The sequence below is a fragment of the Rhinichthys klamathensis genome, unplaced genomic scaffold, assembly GCF_029890125.1.
Source record: "Rhinichthys klamathensis goyatoka isolate OS25496 unplaced genomic scaffold, OSU_Roscu_1.1 h1tg000021l_1, whole genome shotgun sequence".
Classification (NCBI taxonomy): Eukaryota; Metazoa; Chordata; class Actinopteri; order Cypriniformes; family Leuciscidae; genus Rhinichthys; species Rhinichthys klamathensis.
This window is the reverse complement of record NW_026606572.1, coordinates 1619155-1644375: the sequence shown is the minus strand read 5'-3', so window position 1 is coordinate 1644375 and position 25221 is coordinate 1619155. Positions and strand designations below refer to the sequence as shown.

At 37.5% G+C, this 25221-nt stretch overlaps 3 protein-coding genes across 6 annotated transcripts; 1 reads left to right on the top strand and 2 right to left on the bottom strand.

Annotated features, from left to right (window-relative positions):
- Window positions 1-1223: 1223 nt before the first annotated feature.
- On the top strand, window positions 1224-9583 carry pla1a (phospholipase A1 member A). 2 transcript variants are annotated; one of them, XM_056241393.1, is made up of 11 exons: window positions 1224-1780; window positions 2440-2659; window positions 2753-2930; window positions 3161-3269; window positions 6905-7006; window positions 7173-7265; window positions 7366-7551; window positions 8036-8125; window positions 8749-8857; window positions 8989-9144; window positions 9297-9583. In XM_056241393.1, the coding sequence occupies exons 1-11, from the start codon at window positions 1714-1716 to the stop codon at window positions 9376-9378; spliced, it is 1392 nt and encodes a 463-aa protein (XP_056097368.1). In that variant the 5' UTR covers window positions 1224-1713; the 3' UTR covers window positions 9379-9583. The 2 variants fall into 2 exon arrangements, with proteins under 2 accessions (XP_056097368.1, XP_056097377.1); XM_056241402.1 differs by having other exon boundaries at window positions 1227-1780; window positions 7384-7551.
- A 536-nt stretch (window positions 9584-10119) lies between these two features.
- Window positions 10120-15784, bottom strand: popdc2 (popeye domain containing 2). 3 transcript variants are annotated; one of them, XM_056241426.1, is made up of 4 exons: window positions 15050-15784; window positions 13095-13203; window positions 12545-12959; window positions 10120-10579 (listed from the first exon to the last, which is right to left on the bottom strand). In XM_056241426.1, the coding sequence occupies exons 1-4, from the start codon at window positions 15538-15540 to the stop codon at window positions 10497-10499; spliced, it is 1098 nt and encodes a 365-aa protein (XP_056097401.1). In that variant the 5' UTR covers window positions 15541-15784; the 3' UTR covers window positions 10120-10496. The 3 variants fall into 3 exon arrangements, 2 of the variants coding, with proteins under 2 accessions (XP_056097401.1, XP_056097393.1); XR_008805634.1 differs by having other exon boundaries at window positions 10491-10579; window positions 12403-12959; XM_056241418.1 differs by lacking the exon at window positions 10120-10579 and having other exon boundaries at window positions 12054-12959.
- Window positions 15785-17864: 2080 nt separating this feature from the next.
- Window positions 17865-22605, bottom strand: LOC130076936 (cytochrome c oxidase copper chaperone). Its single transcript, XM_056242243.1, has 4 exons — window positions 22525-22605; window positions 22117-22245; window positions 18656-18770; window positions 17865-18043 (listed from the first exon to the last, which is right to left on the bottom strand). The coding sequence occupies exons 2-3, from the start codon at window positions 22233-22235 to the stop codon at window positions 18686-18688; spliced, it is 204 nt and encodes a 67-aa protein (XP_056098218.1). The 5' UTR covers window positions 22236-22245; window positions 22525-22605; the 3' UTR covers window positions 17865-18043; window positions 18656-18685.
- Window positions 22606-25221: the final 2616 nt, after the last annotated feature.

Here is a 25221-nt window from a genome sequence, read left to right as displayed (position 1 = left end):
AGGGCCGTCCACCAAGGGATATCCAGCTCCACCGCTAGGCATCGCGGAGGAGTTCGCTCAGCTGGTGGAGGACCAGATGGCAGTGCGTTTTGGGAACCGGACCAAGATTATCATTATTTTTCTCTCTCTCCCCTCTTTCTTCTCTGTCTCCGTTCTCACTGCTCCCGGCCCTGCCCTGCTTGCCACATACCCCCATGGCCCCTTGCACGCCGTGGCGACCCTCGAGACTGCGCTCGGCCAGTCAGCCTTGTGTGTCTCACAGAGGATCTCCGTATGGATTAAAGGAGGAGTGATGGCAGTGAAGGACGAGAGAGGACCAGGCCTGGGGCATTTATGTTGTGTTTTGTTTATGTGTGTGTGGCAGTCGTCCGTGAGGGGCTGCTGGTTTTACTTTTATTTTGTGTTGTGTATAATTATTATTTTATAAATTATTTTATAATTATAGTGTGTTAAATGTTCGCCGGTTCCGCCTCCTTTTTCCTTATTAACTAACCTTATTACAGCTAGTGTTCATTTTAGACCCTGTGCCCACCTATTTGAGTCTGTCTGTTGTTGTAATTGTTACGCCTGTAGGTGGCGACACGTGACTGAATCTATTCATTTACTCAACCGATTCGTTCAAAAACACTTCTGTGTTGTTCAGGAACTATTTTCGTTGGCGGAGTAAAAATTGACAAAGTAAATGGCAATATTGTGTAAGAAACGTAAGAGGCACAGATTGTTTGTGCGTTTAAAAACGTGAGATGCAGTGTTTAGGAATGGAAACAATCGCAAAGGTCGACTATTTTGAAACTGAACAAAATGTGAACTTTGAATTTGATGAGGCTGGCTTCCTAAAATCTCAGGCGCAAAACTCTGATGTAGATGCAGCGCAACAGTCAAAGACGTGCGTCCAGACCATGTTTATTTAAGGCTGGACTACACTACACTACACTATTTTTGCCTCGTTTTACAATCTGGAGGAGTTGATGGCTCGAATATGTTTGATCTTTGAGTGGATTTTAGAATTTAAAAGTTCTCGATTTTAAAAGTCGTCTAGTGGATGCTTGCCTTTAGAAAACACTTAAAGCAATCGCAATTGTATTCTAAGGAACTACACTTTTGCAGAAGACAGCTTTTTGGGCGAGTCTGAACAAACAAACAGCTGTTGATAATAATGTATTTCAAGTGATGCCAATTGATTGTGTTAATTTCACTTCAATTAATCTAAAACCCTTCTGAGAGTTTCGCCTCGACATTGTGCTAAAGAGGCCAGAGTCCAGCCACTGGATAAACAATCAAACATTTCATCTGTGACTGTGAGGTCATGGGTTCTCAACCAGCTGCATACCAGTGGACTGATCATTTGTTTTTCATTGTTGTAGTCCAAAACAAAGTCACCACCACTAGCTAAGCTATCACAGGATGGATGCATGGAGTTAATTTCTCTCAGGTTTACATGCTGACATGGTTTAACAGCACACCAGGAACGGAAGGAAAAGCCCTTCATCTCACTTAATCGGATATTGTAGCATTTTTCTCAGAAACAGTCATTAACAGATTGAGGCTGGCTATTAAGTGGATTCCAGGCTTCTTAAGGCAACTAGGTGAAGAAAAGGAACAAAATACGCTGAAAGGATGCAGAAAGACAAAGAACGATTTTGCACTTGAACAGGAATCTAACCAGCAGAAACTTCTCACTCAGCTGATTTAGCACTGTTGATCAATAAAGCCATGGCTTGGAAATGGATGGCTTGGAAAACTTTTGTTTATTTGTCAGTGTGTGTCTCCTCTGCTGTGGGTAAGATAATTTTTGCTCAATATTACATAGAATAATTTTTTAATTATGCCAGTTATGTGAACGCACCACACCCAAATGTATTTAAATGACAGCTGTTTTATTTGGAGTTGCTTGAAGTTATAGTGTTTCAATAAGTGGTTCACAGATCAACAATTGTGAATGTATTAAGTGCGTACAGAATTTGATAAGTGATTTTGAATGTTTACTAATCTATTGTTTCATTGAAAAAGACCATTTGACCTCTTTAAAATATCTAAAGGTGCAGACTGAGAATTACAGTGGTACAAAATTATTGGTATTAAAAAAAAAATCAATTGCACTAATCAAAATGAAAAATGATTTTCTTTAATAGTGCTTGCACTTTTGGTGGCTGCAATTTAATATATTTGTATTTAAATTCGATAAAAATGATTAAACTTTCAAAGTTCATTTCCAAAATATCTTCTGCTTTTCTTCCTTAATTTTCTATACACAATATATAATATTTCACTTTACAAATTCGCCTCTATATGTCAAACTTGCCCATCTGGGAATTGCAGGGAAATCAGTGTCAGGTGAATCCGGTAAAACTACAAATTATAGGTTATTAAAATCTCGAAACTGTGTTTTTTTTACTTTTTGGGATACTCATGAGCTCTCACATGCGTACAACTTAACAGGTGATGAGGAACCATCCCGAACCAAGTGTGCTGACTTCAACAACACCACCTGGCTGGAATACAGACAGGCCACCAAGCTCCAGGTTCAGTACCTTCTCCTTACACGAAAGAATGCAGACTGTGCCAGCCTATTCACGCAGGATTGCCTCAACCATACCCAGAAACACACGGCTTACTTCAACTCATCACTCCCCACTAAAGTCATTGTTCATGGATACAGGTGAAGCATTTACTCAGCAGCATGTTGTAACCGGAAAGAAGTCCGTGTGAATGATCTCTTACACAGATGATTCCTTGATTTACTGCGTTTCAGAGCCATGGGCAGTAAACCTTCCTGGGTGAGTGGCTTAGCCCAGGCTCTACTGCGGGAAGAGGACGTGAACGTTCTGGTGGTGGACTGGGTCTATGGAGCCTCCTTTGCTTATAACCTGGTAGTAGAGAACTACAAGGAGGTGGCAGTGCAGATATCAGTGCTTATCAATCAGCTGACGGTATTTTTTTAGATTATGTCAAAGTATTATAGAATCCAGTCATTTATAGAACACTTGACCACTACAAATGGCTGCACAGCTGTAGAGTCCTCTGTAAGCAGTGTTCATCTGGCAGAAGTAATAACATAATAAATTTGTTCACAATGATCAATAGTAACAGTCAACACACAGAAAGTACATTGTAAAGAGTAGTATATGACATTTAAAAGTACACTGATGTTCTTTTGTAGAAGTATGGAAGCACACTGGCATCTTTCCATTTCATCGGTGTGAGTCTTGGAGCACATGTGTGTGGATTTGTGGGGACCCTATTTGAAGGCAAGCTGGGTCGAATCACAGGTAATATTTTAATTCAGTGCCTAAATAAAAGTAAATTGATATATAAGTTGATCAAATTAGAGACCATATTGAAAATATATCAGAATCTTCTAAATGTCATTAAATCAAATGTTATTAATAGATATGTTCACAATTGATCAAATATCAAATAATAAAATACAATAAAATGTAAATGTACAACAAAATAATGAAGATAATGCATAATTCAATTCTAATATTCATGTTAAATTGTCAATTCAGCTTGTCCCTCAAATTCTTATGCTGACAATATCATTTGTCAAGAAAAAAAGATAAAATTATTAAACTATTTAAAGGTGCATAAATGTGTAACAATTTTGAGTATCTATTAACAGAAATGCAATATGACATCCATAACTATGTGTTCAGTGGTGTATAAAGAACTTACTTAATAAACCGTAATGTTTTTATTACCTTAGAATGAGACATTTATATCTACTTAACCGCGGGCACCCCCTTCTATGAAGGTCGACATATTGTGACGTCATGTTTCTACCATAAGCACAACCGGCGCTACGTCATAGAATGTTTCTGAACAGATTCACGCCCACTTTTGGGGGAAATAAACTATAGACTTCAATACAAAATAGCGTCACAAAACAACGTCCGTACACAGCCGAAAGGCGTGAATAACTTAAGAAATCATTAAGATTAAACCTGTCAAGTAATTATATGTCCACCCTGTCTGCCATAGAGCGTAAAAGATACATATAGACAAACTTAATTTGGTCAATTTAAACACGTCCCTTCATTCTCCCAGCGTCAAATTGGTGTAACAACCCCACCCAGTGGCCAGAGGTGTCTTTCTTTTACTGTCTATGGTCTTACCCTGACATTTACTCGTATCGTACTTCGAGTCACCATATGGTAAGCCAGTGAATGATTTTACTTCGTTTTTGAAAGTAAACGTCTTTAAATGTATATATTTTGTCTTATAATATACATTAATATATATAACCTCACTGGGTGGGGTTGTTACACCAATTTGACGCTGGGAGAATAAACGGACATGTTTTTAAATTGACCAAATTAAGTTTGTGTATGTATCTTTTACGCTCTATGGCAGGCAGGGTGGACATATAATTACTTGACATGTTTTATATAAGTGATTTCTTAAGTTATTTACTCCTGTCGGCTGTCTAAGGACGTTGGTTTTTGCCGTTATTTAGTTTGTTTTCCCCCAAAAAGGGCGGGGACGAAATTGACAGTTAAGTTCCCGGATGTGCCGGTTGTGCGGGAAAAAAATGAAATGTCCGACAAAATTAAATTTCTCCGGTCAAATTGTCCGATTAAAATTGCGTAATAATCCCGCCCCCCTAACACAATCTGAATTTATTTGAGAATAAGCCTAAAATGTATAAAGCAAAAATACACCGACCTTTGGCTATGTTATAAAGGAACAGGCTCTACCGTTTGAAAGTTATTAAACAACATCGCATGCATTTCAAATAAAGCGCACGCCTAAAACGGCTGTAATATAGACCTAAACAACGAACGATTGAGTGAGACGTTTCAGATATGGCCAGGCCCAGGCAGGCTAGCCTTAAAGGAACACTCCACCATTTTTTTTTAAATTGGGGTTATTCACGGTCTCCCCTACATTTAGATAGGTGGGCAAATGCATTTTTGGAAGCACAGGCGAAGCACTGATACTTGGGCGCAGAGATATCACGCAACACCTGAAATAAAGCTTGACACAAAACCGGCGAAAGTAATGATTAGGCCTATGCATGAAACATTTGAATTATTGATAAATTGATAAAGTTGACGATGCAGACTCGCCATCTTCGCAGTAGTGAACGCGCCTATAGAGAGAAGTGTGCACGCGCCGGCGACTCCGTCCTGATTATATTGTCCACTATATTTCCTTCTTATTTATTAATCCAGGCAAATTTGTTGATGAAACATTGATTAAAATTAAGATACAACTTATACAAAACGAAATTTTCAAGCAAAAATAATATTCGAAGATCGCTGGGTTGATTATTATTCGAAAATCGCATCCACCACATGCACGCACACATGGCTACACACCAGAGCATGTGAGCAAAGCGGAGCGGTGTGACGCTTATTATAAGTTAAAAAACTTAAACATACGTTTCATATTTATAAATAATATAATGTTAGTATTTTTTTATTTCATCTATGTTGATTAGCCTGTATGAAAAGAGAACCGCATGAGATGACTAAGATAGGATCATAAGATGACCGAAATATATCGGAAAACATTTGGAATGGGTCAGATTTTGACCACTTATATTAAGTTTTGTAAAGCCTTTCTTTAAAGTTTATTTCGTCTTGAATAAATTGTGTGTGCTGCTCTATTCGCCTGTCCGCAACGGCGATAGATTGAAACGCGCGTCCGAGTGAAGATTGCGCAATTCGCGCAGCGCGTCGTCCATGCAACTGATAGCAGCGGACACGAGCGCTCAGCTTGATTTCAAAAACAACTGATTTTAGCGCTAGATCTCTTATTTAATAGCGAACTAAATTAATGATCTGCTAGTTAACTGGAGATGTTTTATTTATTTGTATTAGGTACATCCCTGCCTCAATGTTTCAAAAAGTGAATGTGTGTGAAACCATATAAAAAACAATTGGTGTTGATTGACGCCAATCGGACTTTCATGTTTTTTTCCGTCTATTTGAAAGTTAGGCTAATAATAACATGTTGCATTCTATACGGCCTGATTATGTCATTTTTTAAGTTACATAGCCTGCCTCCAGTTTTCCTCAACTTGACTAATTAAGAGGCGATATTTGACCGGCATATCATCAAAATGTCCGTTAAACGAAACCTCTGCCGGTCACTTTGACCGGCACCATTTTTTTCTAGCGGAAACTCTGGTTGGATAGTTTCATGTGGTTCTTCTCCCTCGCTGTATTATGGGTTTGCTATGTGGGGAGAAATGTGCTGGTTACGTTTGTGAGACAATCAGCTGATTACTATTATTATATTATATATTAAGACCCTTGATCCTCACCTGACTATGGCTTTGTAAACTTTATCCATGATGTGGTTTTGGACTGTGCTGTGGTACAGAAACAGTGACAATGTTACACACTCTTGGCTTACTCTGGCTAATCTCTGCTGTCTCAGATGAAGATATGTTTGTCCCGTTTTAGCCACCGTAGCTTCTTCTAAAGGGAGGGGTGAGCAGTGGGCTGAGCCCTTAGTGCAAACTCGCTAAAAATCACACACTGCACCTTTAAAAAAAATAAAAAACAGGTTTTCATTTGTGCGCTTATCTACGTAATCTCTTCTGATTTGCGTAATGCAATTGCATAATGACTCTATGTAATAATAAAGCCTGCCATAGGACCATATAGGCTGTTAATTTTTTCCTGATACGAAGATGCTAGACTTATGAGTGGAACAAAGACCAACACTGCACCACACTGAAAGAGTCTTTCAGACAAAAGCAGAGGCCACGAGTGCACTCCAAATAAACAATGACATATTGTTACACCACACAACCTTGGTGAGAAAACAAGATGTTGTTTGAAACTTTTAACTAAAGTTTGTAATGTGTTTAAGCAGAATCCTAAAAGTGCCTATATGTGAATAATTTTGTATCATACAGAACATACTGTATATGTGAGTTTTGTGTGCACAGGTCTGGACCCAGCAGGACCCATGTTTAAGAGTGCTGATCCATTTGACCGTCTGGATTCATCTGATGCCTTGTTTGTTGAGGCCATCCACACTGACTCAGACTGTAAATCTATTTTCATTTATTTTGGAACGCCGTCTAATATTGAACAGGACATTTTCTTGATTTATAACTAAACTACAAGAGTTCATATAAGTATGCCACTGGTGCTATTTTTTAATACAGAAGTAGCCTATAACACAACTGAACTGAAAATGTGTACATTTGCTAGACTTTGGAATATCCATTCCCGTCGGACATGTGGACTTCTTCTTAAATGGTGGAATGGACCAAGCCGGTTGCGCACGCTCAAGGTTTGCTTCAAGTAAGTAGACCGCGAAAGCTGACCAAACACTAACAGAGGCATTAAGCTTAAAAATGTACCGTAGCTTCATGCTACCTGAGAATCTGTCTATGTTTGTCAGTTTTTATCTACTTTCCAGTGTATGGCTATGTCATTTGTGACCACATGAGGGCACTGCATGTCTACATGAGCGCCCTGAACGGCTCCTGTCTGCTTGTTGGTTTCCCCTGCTCCAGTTATGAGGAATTCCTGTCAGGAAAATGCATCACCTGTGAGGGACCCTTCAATGGCACATGCCCACAAATAGGTAATATTTTAAAATATTTAAGTCTGTTTGTGAACACAAATTATATTTAAAAATTTGAAAAAAATCTGTAGCCTTTGAATTTGATGAAATCAACATTGTACATTTTCTTACTAAAATAACCTTGATGCGCAAACATTTCTGTAGTTCAAAGACTCTGTGCTGAATGGTGAGATGTCTTCATAAGGAGGATGGCCATGGTTCACACTCATGTCCTCAATTAGTGAAAATGTGAATAATAATTCTGAGGGGGGTTGCATGCTAATCTAATTTTGGATGGTAATGACCTTGATGTTCTAGTTCATTTAGGTGTTTAATCAGGCTTGACTTTTTCTTTGTGTGCATGAGTGACTCCAACTGCTGAAAATGTTTCACTTGAGGCTGATTATGTAACAAAAGGATCAAATTGTTTCATGTAATGTACGACACATGCCTTTGCACAATTGCTCTCCGAGTGTGACTGTTTCTATATGTGTGTGTATTTTAGGCTTGTTAAAGAACAGTGGGATAACAGCTACTCCACTGCCAGATCAAGAGAAGGTCTATCTCCTGACCACCGCTACGGCGCCGTATTGTGGTATGTCTCTCAGATACTGCATGTATTAACACCTTGATTTATGTTTTAATTATACAGTCTTTCATATTAACTCATCCTGTTGTGTACTTTTTAAACACCTACACTACCTACACCAAAGTTTGGGGTCAGTAATTAATACTTTTCAGTATGGATACATTAAATACAAAAAAGTGACAGTAAAGACTTCAAATAAATGCTGTTCTTTTGAACTTTCTATTCTACAAATAATCCTGAAAAAATAGATCATGGTTTCAACTATTTTCAACATTGATAATAAGAAGATTTCGTGAGCAGAAAACCAGCATATCAGAATGATTTCTGAAGGATCATGTGACACTGAAGACTGAAGTAATGAGGCTGAAAATTCAGCTTTGCCATCACAGGAATAAATTACATTATTACATTTGAAAATATATTTAAATTTATTTTTGATCAAATAAAACAAGCCTTGGTTAGCATTTCTTTCAAAAACTTTTGAATGGTAGAATATAGTCACCAAAAAATAAAAAGTAAGACTGTAAGTCTCTACAGGCTTAGTGAAATCAATAGAAACTATACAGCCATATGTAACAGTAAATAAATGAAGTGTTATGTCAATGACACATGCCCATAATCTTTTTCAGCGCATCACATCCTTATGGATTTGAAGGTTTCCCCATTAGACAAGACTGCTGAGGTTCAGCTCACCCTGATCTCTACAGGACACCCTGAGACAGAGCTAAAACTCAAACTGTGTGTATTCCATTTCGAGTTTTACCAGCAAGTCATGATCAATGAGCCATAGCCTGTGTTCATTTATTACAGGTTCAGCCCTTTAACTGTTTAAAACATGTGTGTGAATATGTTTGTACACTATTTTTCAGAAATACAGATGAAACTGCGTATAAAAAGGTGGCTGCACACCCAGAGCGACTGTGTAAAATTGACTCAGTGCAGCTGAAAAACACAGGAGCACGATTCTACAGACAAGGAGACATTCATTTTGAGTATATATGCATCTCTGAAGTCCCTCACACCAGGTAAATGCAGCCTTAATATTTGCCTTTAAACTTGCTTTACTCTTTCTGCACACTCATTTCAGGAATTACAAAATATATTGATTTAGACATCAAATGTGCACTTCCAATGTAATACTGTATTTAATAATATTGTATTTGTGCTCTGTGTGCAGAGGGTTGGATCCATTATGTGTGAAGAACATTAATATTGGACGGGGAATAACATGGTCACACGACTTTGTACAAGTGTGCTAAATTAATAAAACAACACACAATCTACTTGAGAGCTTATAGATTAACCAGCTTTCAAGCGAAGGTCACACACTAAAACTTTTTTAGCATGTTTAGGTTAGGAGACATTAAAGCTTGGCGACAAAGACATAAATAGGATACAAGGGGACTGAAATGCTTTGTTAGATATATTTATTGTGTTTTCACAAAATGATTGTTTTCACACACAAAAAAAGTATGATTTCAGATACTTTTGTTTTTATGTTCACTGTTCCAGAGAGTGTTATAATGAGATTTCAATCGAGAGGAATTTAACGTACCTGAATTTCTGTGTTGTGTTTTGTTAGACAACAATCAACAACAAAAATATTGTGAATTATGAAAGTCGGTCATTCAACATACATCAGTTATTTTATGTGTTAATATATGTGCTGAACGTACTGGTTCATTTTCAATTATTAAAAATGTATATTCAAGGTACAAAAATTCAATATTTTGGCACTCTGATTAGTGTTTATAACTGCACACTGCATACTTGATATTACAAATTAGTATCTGTCCATTCACAATTAGTAATAAGGCTAATCTCTGCTTTGAAATGGCGTCTTAAGAGGAATATCAAGTCACGTTTTTAACAGTTGGCCCCATGAAAATACATTTTCATAACGTGGTCAGTATACAGTCTCAGTACATGATGATGAAGTGTTTACTAAATTCCTATTATGATAAAGCACACACTTTTGTAATAAATCTCATTATCTACCTATTATCAATAAACTCTGAGGTGTTTAAGTTAAATAAAAATTGATTTGTTTGTGTTGAAAAGACTAATTTGTTGCTTTTAACTTACAAATCCTGTACAGTATTCGAAACAGATTTAACCAACAAGCACATGCCATTTCTAATAAATATAAAACAGCCATGTTGAAATCACAGCGATGTGGAATCATATATAACACAGTATCTGTCTGAAAAAAAAAAGGTTTGTGATTCTGTTTTGTCCTAAACAAAAGTACATTTGATGGATCTTTTACTGTTCTGTGCTAATGTTGTCTTCAATCATATAAAAGTAAACCGCTATGATGGTGATTTAATGGAGAAATCGTTCAGATGTTATGGTCTTTATACTGCTGAAACCATTCCTATAGCTTTGGGGTGTCAGTAGGGGCCAGTGGGGCACGTCCTCTTTGGAAACGAAGTGGAAGACTTCCTGGAGTATCATCCTCTGTTAGATTTATGGAAAAAGATTGCATATCAAAATGTCATTGAGAACACTGAAATAAATTCCACAATTCAGCACAACATAATCACATTTAAAGACATGATTTTATCCATCGGTGTAGTTCTCACATTAGTTTCGGTAGGACAGGCTGTATTTCTGGACATGATCCATATACCTCATTCCTTTGGAAACTAGCATGTGAAGGTCATGTCTCAAATGACAGCGGAACTCTCCTCCTCCCACACCTGTCCCACTATCCAGTACCCTACAAAGTGCAATCTGCCCCTTGCAGGCAAAGCCAAGTATTTGAAGAGGGAGGAGTGCTGGATTGCTGGATGAACAGACTTGGCATGTTTGGATCCCTGGATATCCCAAACCCCTTCCAGTCTTTCATTCAGCCTCCGGCGGCACAAGTGTATGTCAAATAAAGCCAGCCTCACTCTAGGCATAGAAACATCTAACACAAAATATTCTAAGAAGGAAACACTGAATATAACTCCACTACCCTATACTAAATAAAACACATCTCTCACCAAAGGGAGCCTTTCCTCTGCCAGAAAGGACACACATGTTAAATTAGGACATACCATAGACTTTCTTTGTGGTAAAACAATGAAAAGTTAAACACACTGTAATTATTAAAGAGTAACCCAAAGCCTACACTGCAAAATGAATGTAAAAATAATCAAATATGATTCATTTGAATTAAATCATAAATTAATAGTAATCAGAGGTGGACTTAAGAACACCTTTTGAATATTTTTTCTGGAAACTTTTTACTTTACCTTCACTACATTTGAAAGACAAATATCGTAATTTTTACTCCACTGCATTTCTGTCAACGTCCTTGAGTAGAAAGTAGTAACGTCAGTTTGGTTGCAGGGGTTGCATTTTGGTTGAAAATGAAAGTCGGGTTGACGTCAACATCCAACGTCGGACACGTTAGATTTTAGTTGGAAATGAAAGTCGGGTTGTCGTCAGAACCCGACTGATGTTGATTTCTGACGTCAACCCGATTTTCATTTTCAACCACAATACAGCGTCTGTCCAACGTTGGAGATTGACATCAATCTGGCGTTGGATTCTGACATCAACCTGATTTTCATTTTCAATGTTTGGTTTGGTCTTCTAAATGCGAACTTTATCATTGTTTTGAAGCACACTAGCTTACAGATAACAGTAAGGCTAACATATTCATGCTAAAAGCCAAAAAACTTTAAATAGGGCACTATTTGAGGGAATAACAGCCATTTGGGTGTCCGAAACCATTGTGGACGTTATTGAGTGCACTTATTCAATCTCACATTCAATCCCACGGAACTGTGTTTTAGAAATAAATTTGATATTGATATGAGGGTATAGGGGTGATTTTGGACACAACCAATATCTGATTAATGTGAATATTATTACTAGTCTTCTCGACTAGATGTCATCTTTTAATTTTTTTTTATTATAATTAAATTTTAAATTAATAGTATTATCAATATAATAATAAGATAAATAAATTTTAAAGGAAAAACCATTAACTTTTTAACCTTTGAAGACGTCTTTCAATTTTCAATGTAATATAATAATCACTATATATGAATGAACTATGGGCCTTCCTTCCATATGAATTCAGCAGATGACACTAAAGACATAAATATAATCCAGGTCTAAAAAGAGCACAAAATATAACAATTCATCATGCACATTCATCACTCTGCATTCTCTTAATCACTCAGTGTTTGTGCAGCTCAAAAGTCCAGTTAGTGCAGTTGTGCCTCTTCATGCAAACCAGCCCCGTCTATACCGACCCACCCGTCAATCCTTACTTGTGTACTTACATTGTGATTTAAGAAGTGTTCCAGTGTGTTATGCTTCAAAACCCCAATCTTTACTTCAAATATTCCCTCTCACTCCCGTAATCCATTAGAGAGCCTGTCATATCAGCAAAGTCGTCCAGAACCAAGCTGGTTGAGTCCTCACCAGAGGGCATCTCTGTGTCTGAGGGCCAGAGCTGGTGTGGAGGTTTGGGCACAGGGGTCTTTCCCTGGTCCGGATGGAAGTTTCTTCCATCTGAGCGCTGGTTAGACGGTGCTGGATCAACCTTCACGACTGTAGGATCTCCTTGGCTTCCCCTGGGCGGTGAGCTAGTGCTGCCACCCTCACTGCCCTGTGACGAGGGGGCGAGGACGTGGTAGAGACTGGGCAGACGAATATCAAGGCGCACACCGCTCTTGGCAAACAGTTTATCATTGAGAGAATACAGTTTGTCAGCAATATCACTTCCGAGCATGACAGAGAAAAGTCGAGCAATGTAACGATCCTTAGACAGCAGAAGGTAAAGCCGACGTCTGCGCCAAGAGATGTAACGGCAGTCAGTCTCTGCGGTTAGTGTCACCTGAGGTAAAAAGGGTCATGGGATGTTTAAGGGCAAGCCATGTTTCATGGTTGCATGAACTGAATAATTTTGCAAAATGACACTGACTAAAAGATGTTGCCATGATGTACCCAAGCAACCAGTATGTTTTCATACCTGGAAGTTGCCCTCCTCTGTTGGTCTTAGAGACTCCCATTCAGGAGAGTCAAGAAATTGGTGAGGAAAGATGTAATGGAGAAACTGACCTTCTAAGGACACTCTAATCCTGTAAAAGCAGAAACACGTATGGCACGTTCTTAGAAGTGTCCTTTTTGTATTAATGTTGGTTTCATATGGTTTTGAATAAGCTTAAAGTCAGCATGAAATGAAAATTTGCCTATTTTATAAATGCATGTTATTGATCTTATTGTGAAGGGTTCATCCATGCGTATGTTTCATTTTTTAAAATGTTTTGACCCTTTAATGTTTAATCAAAATGGCATAACTGAACCTTCCGTTGAAACGACAGACTTCTCTCTGGTGACGTGTGCCAGATTTTCTCCAATCATAGAGTGGTGCAGGGATGACGTATGTTTTGTAGGCTAAAACCCAGAAACAAGTTCACATTTTACCTCTTCCGGTTCCATAGTCTTGAAGTCAATGGGTTTTTTTAATGGGTTTTTGGTTAAATGCCTGAAATAAGGTCTGTGATGAACACAAGCTCAACATATTTTCACATTTTATTCTACGACATAAAATACATCAGTAGCCTAATACCCTCTGGTGCTTTTTTTAAAAGCTTTTTTAAGAAAAGTTGTGTTTATTTGCGAAGATTATCATGATGAACAAAACGTGTAAGAATCATAAGCTTTTTTTAGTCACACACCTTATTTTCTGCAATAATCCAAAAGTCAATGAAAAAATATTATTGGGTTTTTGTTGAGGGAACCAGTGTGATGCAAACTTCCGGGTTGTCCTACAAAAATACGCCACCCCTCCACAACTGACTGCAAGCTCACATTTATTTTTGAGAGGAATTCCCACATCTCAAAATCCAATCAACAACTGATGGATAGAACCAAGTCCTACTTATATATATATATATAATTCATTACACTGAGATAAACAATATGGATTTAAAGATGTCACTTTAAATTGAATGAATCTAAAAATGTCATGTGGTTTAACCATGAGCTAAAAAGTAAAAACATGTATTTTAACCTTACATGTGAGAGTACACATCATTATTTTTGACAATGCTTTTCAACAATTTTCAACACAGATATGAATTAATAATTCATAACTATTACATTTTGGGGGAGTTTCACCATGAAATTTTACAACCTGAACTAATCTTGCTTTGTTATTAAATGTCAAATTATCTGAGATTTTAAGAGACTAAAGGCCTGTTCACACCAATAACTATAACCATAAAGATATGGTTATACAAATCATTCTACATTTAAAAGAAAAGCAGTCCAAACCTCAACTATGGCACAGAGGAAAGTAACTGGTGAATCACTTTCAAGATGTTTTTTTCCCCAGCTGATGAATGATAAAAACATTTGACAGCCAAGAATCCATCCTGCTTTACAGAACTAGAGGATTTATGCAGATGACATAACTGCAGCAATCACTTATTACAAACAGAATGCTAATATTGTTGGTTATAGTTATCTTTATAGTTATTGTTCTTGGTGTGAACGGGCCTTTATTGACCTTGACACAGTCATGAGGGTCTGCAGGGGTCCTCTCTGATATAATTTCCTGTTTTTTTTTTTTTTTTCACCACATGATTTGGCAGACAAAAGTGTTTCATAAGCAGTGAAGTCGTTTTATTAAAATATTTTATATTATAAAAGTTTACGCCGAAATACTACTAATGACGCTTTTTCTTCATTATTTATTAGGAAGGACAAAAAACATCATGTCATTGACCCCAACAAATATTTTTTGTGCTATTTATTACACTGAACGACTGAGCTTGTATTGCGAGCTAAAACAAACATTGACGTTGGTACACTTTTAGGTAAAAAAAGTAGATATTTACAGTGTTTAGACCAGTTCAAGATCAACCACTAATAGAGAGAGAACCATATGTCTACAACTCTTTGATATATTCTGTTTCTCACCTGCCAGAAATGAGAAAAGACAGCTGATCAATGGGCGTCTTCCCCTCCACAGCATACGTCTCCTCAGTCGCTAGAGAAAGCACTTTGTTCTCGCTGGCAGCCGTGATCTCCTTGAACACCTGCACAGGTACATCCAGCGGCAGATAGACCGCCGTGTAAAGCGCAGAAAGCTCCTCGTTGGCTAAACCTTCCTGCATCAGCCGAAAAATCAGATGACACACCTGGGCCAAACACTGCAGCATCAGCAGCAGGTTCCAGATGAAGACATCAAGGCCGCACACTGTCAGCCAGCCCCACATAGCCAAACAGAGGAAAGCGGGAGCCAAAAAACTGAAGATGTACAGAGCCCCATATGCTGTACTACCACCCATATAGCCCAAAAAAAGAATGGTGTTACCCAGATGGTAGATGGCACCTTCAGTGCTGTTGGTCCATCCATTGCAGAGTGTGTGATTGTAAATTATGGTGTCAATAAAGTCACCACTATTCATGTTTGTGCCTCTGCTGTCTCCAATTCAATGGAATACTGAATATATATTAAAAAAAAAAAAGTGTCATCAAATACCTTGATGGAAAAAGTAGTGCTTCATAAGCCCAATGTATTAAAAAGGTTGTTAAAAAGACTAGATATTAGATTCAAAAAGATTGTTCCCCACAGCCTCTAACAGTCAATGCACCACTTACTGCCAAAAACAGTCGGAATGAAGGAAGCTTCATAATTCCGTTCCACTGACACCCACTTCTCCTTTAAAAATTCAGCACTATAACGTCTCTGCTTCTGTTCCCTGACCCACACTGGACTGAAGACTGTTGGAAACATGGAGCAGGAGAGGCGGGGGTAGAGACCATGAGAAGGATAACCATGTTTGGAATTGAAACCCAAGGAGGAAAGAGCCACGGACAGAAAGCAGACTCGCTACTTAACATAACACAATGATGGCCGGGCAGAGTGGTTACGATAACAAGTGACACGAAGAGAAGCTTTCACTGACATTTGGGAAGATCTTTGAAAGCTCTGCCAGATGTCACCAACACTCATTTTCTCACAATCAAACAGTAAACTTGTATTCCATCTCTTCTGGTGTTTGAGGGAAGGAGGGTCCTAGGCTATAGGGGGGCAGCATATTTAAAGAATCTGAGACAGATCAAATAACAGAGGAGATCATGTAACACTGTTTACCTCCCCCTCCCTGGCCATTCCTGTGTGTAGTTTCACATAACTTGGCCCAGCGATTGTTGGTAGATAATTTAATACACTATTCTGCTGGTTTAGCAATGGGGTGCAGGAGTGAGTGGATTTTTTTTCTTTTATATTATTATTACTTAAATAATAAGATACCTATATTGTCAAAATCGCTAAGAGTGACATGCAATATAATTTATATGTAAAGTAAACATGCACTCTGTGTTTATAGCACACAAAAAAAATCTGAATGTCAAACTGCAAACTAACTTTACTGTGGTAATTGCTGTTGTAAGGCATGACACAGAATTTATCTATATTGACAATACAGCATGGGCTATTTGCTTATTGAATTGTACTGAATATTGCTTTTTATAAAACTATGGAAGACATGGAATAGAAAATAAAGTAATTGCGACCTTTTCTCACAGTTGCTAGTTTCTATCTCAAAAATTCGGACTTTGTGCGTAACTCGGAATTGCGAGAAAAAAAGTCAAAATTGTGAGAATTAATCTCAGAATTGTGAAATGAACTCAGAACTACGAAAACAAATTGTGAGATATAAACTTAAGAATGAACAAAAAAGAGAGACCTAAACTCAGAATTGCCAGAAACTCCGAATTGTGAGATATAAGCTCAGAATTACAAATTAAATTGTGAAGAATTATGATATAAACTCAGAATTGCAAGAAAAAAAAGTCAGAATTGCGAGTTATAAACGTCGCAATTGTGTTTTTTTTATTCCATGGCAAAAACAAGCTTCTATGTTTCTGCCAAAAAAAGGTAGATTTTTAAAACATAACTAAAATACACAATGAAAGTCAATATATATAGGTTGTCTTGTGCAGCTTAACTAGCTGATACAGTTGATAAGAGAGTGTCAAAGCTACTATTCAGAGCTGTCAATTTGACATGTACCCTGCAAGAGAAGCATGCAGATACATTCTCATTGCAGTCAAGCACCATTAAAAGCTGTTTTGAATGACTGAAATAAACCAATTTACACATTTCACATCTGAGAAATATCAATTATGCATTTGCACATACTGTGCCTATGCTGGGATTTAATGAATTGAACATCAAAATGACCATGATTTATCTAATTATAAGCAGGACGAATAGTGAAATAAGCAAGCTGTTCTTGTGTTTGTGTCAGTAACTATCTATGCTCATGAACTTTGTGCGAAATCTTTAGGAGAAAATGCAAATTATGAATTGCATTTGCTGGGTTCACACCAGGTGTGCACACAGAATAAAAGCACTTCTGCGGGTAGACCTCAGATTAGAGTGTGCTGGGAGCAGCAGCTCTATTTTAAGCCTGCGTGCATAGTTAAGTGCAGCTGTCACCAGCCAAACGCTGGTACAGGGAATTCAAAGGCCAACCGAGTAGGAAGCCTGAAGGAAGAGTCTGTTTGTGTGAAACTGCTTGGCCTGAATGGTGTCAAGCAACAGACAATATTTCATCATCAATAATTGAATATGATAAAATAAGCAAATCAGGCATCTGACACATATTAATTAGACTGAATCATTTAAAATGGGCTTAAAAAGGAAAAAGTCAGCCCTGTTATAAGTATGTATGCATATTTCATACAAATAAAAGGACAAAGTAAAGATACAAGAGAATGGCTTAACGTCTTGCATAGAATCTTTATTGACCATAAACGTATGTAAAGCACATATGAAAGAAAGAGAAAGAAAAGACGGACAACATTTCCCTCAGAGGAACAAATTCACCCTGTATAATCTTCCCTCCAGTGTAAAAATATAAATAAATGAGCACACCAGGTCCCAATTCACACAGGCTGACACTACAAAGGGAAAGAAAAGACAATTAGGAAACATATTGTAACTCATTCTTCAAATAAACAAAATTGTCCTCAAGAACATAAAATACAGAAATTAAGATTTTTTTTAAAATAATATTTAAGCGCACCAAAATGGAAATTCTGTCATTATTTACTCCCTTCAATGGAAGACCAAAGGATAAGTTTAGCAGAATATCAGAGCTGCTGTCAAACAAAGACATGAGGACCAGGCTGTCGAGTTCCAAAAAAGCCATATATAAAAAAAATATATATAGTATTATGAGTTTTGCACTATATTCAGAGTCTTCTGAAGCCATATAATAGCTTTGTGCATTTCCTTAGTCTATCTTGACAGCTGTGGTCACCATTCACTTTTTTTGAATGGAAGAGAACAGCTTTGACAATGTGCTATAAATAATTCCACTGAAGAAAGTGACGTAGAAGACATTCTACACAAAGATCATTTGGGGGTGAACAAACCCTTTTCAATTTGCAGAGCACAGAGATATCTGAAAATTGCATTAACAAGATTTAAGGTTGTGGTGGCCAAAATGTGGAAAAAAATGTATGTAAGAAATATCACTTCTTCGTAAGAGACAGTGAAAATAAACTTACCATTCACTCAATTTGAACATGATGGTGGTATTATATCTTAAAACCAAGCGCCCTCATGCACTCCTTGTGTGCTTCGATGAGACCTGTGCAGCATTCTTCTCCTTTTTCAATTATGCTGCAGTGAAGACAATAAAATGTCATAGCTGCACAGTATCTTGCTTAAATGCACAGGATTGGCTTACCTAAAATATAAATTCGGTCATTATTTACCAACCCTCATGTTGCACTAAACCGGTTTGATGTTCACGCACAAGGAGACATTAAGAATTGCATCTGCCACAATACAAGGTACTAGTTCATCAGTACTCAAAGTAGTGTACAAGCAATATCGACTACTTTTATGGTGATTTGCATCCTTTTCTAAATTTGAAAACCTATTTTCTGTAATGTATTTACTGAGCAGCACAATCCTATTTCTCTCAATTTGTGCTTCACAAAAAAAGGTCATGCAGGTTTGGGACAACATGAGAAAAATGATGACAACAGCATTTAATTTGTATTGTGCAATATCCCTTTAAAGTGTAAATTGCAGGTTAACCACCACAACCAATTAATGTGCAAATTAAAGTGCTTAATATGTATACATTTAAAAATTTCCGTCTTAAAATGCCTTAAAATAACATTTATTGGGGTTTCTTCAAAGGTAGCATGTTTTTACCGTAACTGGGTGATGACGTCATAAAAGGGAGCGCGGGCGGTAATGCACTCACTCTGTGTGTGCCGGATGTGGGAGAATAAAACGATTCGCGGGACTCCCGCAAACTAGAAATATCTATGAATAAAACATAAAAACTAATACATTTGTATTCATCTGTTTCAGAAAAGCAATAAGAACAACTAAAACAAAATAGAAACGATTTACAGGCAGAGTTTCTATTTCTAACATGTTTGCAGCGTTGGGCGATGTAGCCAATCACAGACATAGGCCATCCTTAAAAATATTCTTGTTTGCCGTAACCCGACCGACCCTGTCAAATTAGGACCGACCCAATTATTTATTTTTTTTCCCTTTTAGTCCGACCGACTTGCCGGTTGTAAACTTGCATTAAGACCGACCGATTTTTTTTTTACTCTTCAAACAACTAATACAAATGCAATAAAATAATATACATTTATTATAGTAAGTATTGTGAATATAAATTGCGTAGGCTATGTTCTTTCTTTTAAATAAAAACCCGTGGCGTCATCTATTATGATTATGTTTACACCATTGGTTTACGCATGTCACACTATGGCCTGTGCGTTCGCTTCGTTTCATTCACGGTCAATGGTTCGCGCTCGGTGATGATGGCTGCGGCGCGGCTGCTTGTGAAATACGTCTGTATGAGCCTACATTTAGTCGCTCATTATTCGAAATTCTTAATGGTCAAATATGGAATAGGAGAATAGGGAATCGATGTTAACGGCCTTTTCTCGGAGCGCGTCCAGCTCGTCACGATATGCCCACCGTGAACGCGCGTCACACAGCAACTGCAGGCTCTGACAAACAAACACACACAAGTATGGGAAGCCAAACACACCGAAAGGGGGATGAAACGGCGCGGTGTGTTACAGAGTTCGCGCTGCGCTGACTTGTAATCTGCGTGGCTCAATGGACCGAGCCGCGACAGACTCGACAGCGCAGGGAGAAGTGTTTGCTTGCGCCAGCCGATTGTCAGAGCGGCGCAAACTAATCTCACCAGCGCCGCGCTGACCAATAAAACAGCACATCCCATACCGAAATGTACTAAATTGCACTAAAGAAAATCGACCATTCCATAATATGTCAGGACTACTTAATAGGCCTATAGTTTCCTACAATGCGCCTAGCCATTTGACCTCACTGATTTCCGTTAATAATAGCAGATGTTTATGGGTCAAATCTCTCACTCTCTCCCTGCAACTTTTTGTTACCCTCCTTTCCTGCCCCTAGACCAGAAAGGGGGCTTGTAACAATATGGGTCAAATGTAAACGAATGGTGCCAAACGCGCTGTTTTATTGGTCGGCGCGGCGCTGGTGAGATTAGTCATTTTAATTTATTTGTTTCCCTCTGAAAATCCACTTTCATTGAAATCTAGTGGCTCTTTTTTTTTTTTTGATTCTGCCTATTTTTTTTCCAAATTAATGCAGCTGGAATTAATGCAATAAATATGATTTTTTTGACAAAGATTTCAAATTGTTTGTGGTCTATAACCTGTATCAGAATGAGGTTCGCAATGGTGCGCCCGAAGGCATGGGTTGAAGACCCAGTCAGTGACGTCACCATATGCAAATTTGTTTAAATTCATACCGACGTAATCACCATGACCAAAATTATCCTTTTTTTTTTTACATTGAATCTTGAAAAAAAAAATAGAGACCTTTTTTTTTTTTTTTTTGCTGTTACTGCAAACCAAAATATATTTTTAAGGATGGCCATATGTGTTGATTTCTTGAACGCAATAATGACCAATCAGAAGCATTTACGATGGACTCCCCTCACCGCTCAAAACGGACTTTTTGTTCAGTGATGAATTCTGTATGCTGGCAAATCCTCTAATTATAACAAACATAGTGTATATATTATGAAAGCTTCATTGATAATAACAGATGTGTGAGATCGCAATGAACTGATGTCAGCTTTTTAGGAATTATTATGGGAGCGTGCATCAGACATGCCAAACCATGCACGCAGTAGCTGCTTGCTTTTATGTTATAACAGTGGTTTGTGTGTTAATGCTTTATAACGAATAATTTATCAGGAGCATTTATGCTGATGTGTATGGTGGCGACACGTAGGCTAACGTGAAAGTATTTGGAGGTACAGAAAAAAAGTCTTTTTGTGGGCGGGAGCGGGACAAAACATACATGTTGCGGGCGGGAGAAAGTAATATACAAAGTAGTTGAGAACGTCAGTTATAACGACCCACGTATTAAAAAATAGTCGGGTTTGAACCGGGCTCGGGCTCATAATTACAGTTAATGTGACGGGCAGGGCCGGACCGGGCTCGGACACAGCGGGCTCGGGTAGGGTCTTGCTTGATTTTTTTGGGCCCGATCTAAGCTCTACCTCGGGTAAGTTATGCTAACACTTACAGGCACGAATCAGCCGTTTGTCCTTGGGTAACTTGTGGAGCCTCTCCCCCGTTTTTGATGTTTTCGTACATCCCGCACAAACACAATAGTTAACCATTTTTGCAAGCTAGGTCTCCAATATAACGTAACTCTAGGCTTGTAGCATAGACAGTAAAAGGCAAAGCTTGGAGTACCTTTTATGACGTCACGCCCAACTAGTGGAAGGGAGGGGGCGTGCTTAAAAGCACTGTAAAACGTACCAACTTTTCATATTATATTCAGCATTTTGGTATAAAAAACATAAAAAAACAATGGTGGACGGTTCTTATCTTTATGTTTAGTAAGCACATTGCATTATCTTCGTGATTTTTTTTTACCTGCAATTTACACTTTAAAGCGTGAACTAAATAGACAAAGGTTTCCTCACCAGGCATCTCGTGCTTTCTTGGTCTCAGGACACGCACAGCATGGTTTCAGAGGTTTCTTCTGCTCTGTGCTCTCTATTGCTGGTGAAGCCTCCACACTGGCTGCTGACAGGCTAGACATTTCCAATTGTCTGAGAAAAACAAAAGAGCAGGGAACACAATGATTTAGTCCAGCTCTAAACTTCAGTTTCAACACTACGTATTGTGAACAACCAGCAGCGGGCAGCAAACTAGCCGCCATATTAAAAGTTACATCATGTCCTCTGCTGTTTAACGATTAGTTTCGTTGAAATACAGCTGTTATACCTCGCTGTCAAAGATGCTGTGCCTAATCGGAGGTAACAGATATTCAAATCGTGCTGTCAGGTAAGATCAAATAAAAAACATATAACTGAAAAACGTTGACTTACTTAATGTATATGATGAAGAGACTGATGAGCTCACGTGCGTCCTTTCTTACACAACCTGCTGTTGCTGTCAAATTAATAACAGCACAAGTACAACCCCGTGAACGCGGAAGTATCTTCCGTAGCTTCCGGGTTACGATCTTTCATTAAAACAAACAATATTACTAATTTAACAACTAAGCTATAGCCATTTATTACCTAAATATGATTTACAGTTACACACATTAATGGCTAGAGCTAAAATGAAACGCGGTTTTAAAAACAGGGAATAACCTTTCTTATACTGTCTATGACTCTATGGGAATAACAACATGCCGATTGCCGAACAAACCAAAATAAAGGTCTTGTGCAGAATAAAAGCCATTTAAAGCTAGCCTATTACTTTATTATTTATTTTATCATAATATTATTTCATAATTTGCTAACATTTCAGTATTATAATTTTTAATATAAAGGAATAAAATATTTAGTGGTTTAATAATGACATTATCTCATATATAATTTATGTCAGATGGGTATTATAAAAAATACTTTAACAAACAACGAGTCAATATTTGCAGGCAACTGCAACACAACTTTGCTTGACATTTTTACAACTTAGTTACAATGCAAATATGTTCATACTGATACAGCTTCACGGATGGCTTCTGATATTGGTGGGATTTTTTTTTCCTGAGAATTCTGTCAGGTTTGTTGTAAGGGATAAGGCGCTTTATTTACATAGCAAAAATAAGCAAAAATACAAGAAAACACTCAACCCGTGTGCTCAACAAAAGACAAAACCTGTAGCATGTCCATTCCCTGACACTGAAAAGAAACACATTGCATTTAGCAGATGAGAGTAATTGAAGCTGCACGCTCACACAAGGACAGGAAAATACAGGAGTGACAGAACCCTGACAAACTCTGTGTCAAGGCTGATATGAAAGTGCAAGTGCAAATTTATTCTCAACTTCATGTTTATTTAGCACAACAGCATTATATTGGCTTGTGCTGTTTTTAAGAACTGCTCAGAAGTTATTTGACTCTAGACCTGTTTCACACTTTAGGCTATACGTATTCAGCAAACGAGCGGAACTACAAATGAAATGCAAGCACATAGAGCTTGTTTCTAAAGTGTAAAAGAGATAAATCTCTATACAGATAGCAGGTTTACTACATTGGGTAGGCTATTTCCTTTGATTTTCACCTTAAATTAAAAAAATGGTTATCTGGAGTGAGCTTTTGATGACAGACTTATTGTCTAAAAAATTATTTTACATGAGGAGGATAATAAAAATACATGATTTGATTACAGAACCCAATTCTGCCTAATTCTGAAACAGAACTCCAAAGTGTAGCAAAACCAGTGATGTTTTGAATGTGTCACTAAGTCTGAAACTTGCGTCAAGTCTGACTTTTTAGATGTACACTGTAACAGCTTATATAGCAAAATATTGTGTTTATAACACAAAATAAAATGTCTGTATTGCATTTTCTCTGCATTTTTTGCTAAGTTCAGCATATGAGCAGCAGAAATAGAACTTTTCAATCATGACGTGAATTTGTAGGCCAACAGAGAACGCTAACGCAGCATGGGTTCCCTCAGGAATTTCTGCTGGGTGTTTAGTATATTTTTGTTTGTATGTCGTACTCAATTTATGAGTATAAAATGTGCCTTTTTTTTCTTTTATTTTTTTTTTGCAAAGCTATAGCCTACCTCAAACGTGACATTTGAAAGTGTTGCCGGATTAATTACACATAATTTGTCAAGCTTAGGCTATAATCAGATGTGTAATTAATCAGACAGCATTGTGCTTTTGTAGCAATTTACATTTTTAAACAACATAACAGTTTCAAAACTGTTGAGGTATGACCATGTATAATTTAGTTGTAATGTATGTTGTTCCTTTTCAGACATGTTTCCAGGTCTATATATATTAGCTACCTACATTATATATAATTTTATATGTTTTAAAGTCATTTGGCAAATTGGTTATTAATGATAATAATAATTATATTAGATATATAGATAAAATTGTTGAATGGATGCATCGTTTAGTATTTGAAATAGACAGAAGCTTCACAGATGAACTTGTTAATAAAACCAGTTACTGATTGATTTGATGAATTTATTGACCCACTATAGATAACTGAATGCAATGTGAGTACAACAAATGAATGTAGTTTAGGTGTTTGTTTCCTTCTGAGAATGTAAGATCAGTTACCAGTTACATTACTTGAATACGACTTTGAAATTCAACACTGTATTGTGACTCTCATAAACATGGCCTGCCAGTGCAATACAATACTGTATTCAGTTTAACGGAGATCTAGTGAGCTCCACCATTGCTATGTGGAAAGCTGAAGCTGAAAGCTGAAGTTACTGTTTTTTATGTAAACACATCCTCAACAAAAACACAGACTAGTTTTCCCAGATGTATAGGCTACCCCCATGTTAACCCTTAAATGCATACCTAGTGACCCGGGACGTCATTCACTACCCTCCTCCTCATTAATTTTTTTTAAGTTAGACAGCAACCTTCTTAGTATTCCTCAATCAATTCATTATAAACAATATAACAAGAAAAAAAAATACAATTATAAAAGAATGCCTGTTTTCCCATTAAATTAAAGGTTCTCTAAGCGATCCTGGGTGACGTCACTTCTTGTTGACGTTCGAACTATTGTCAAACAAAACGGAGGCTAGCTAGACCCTCC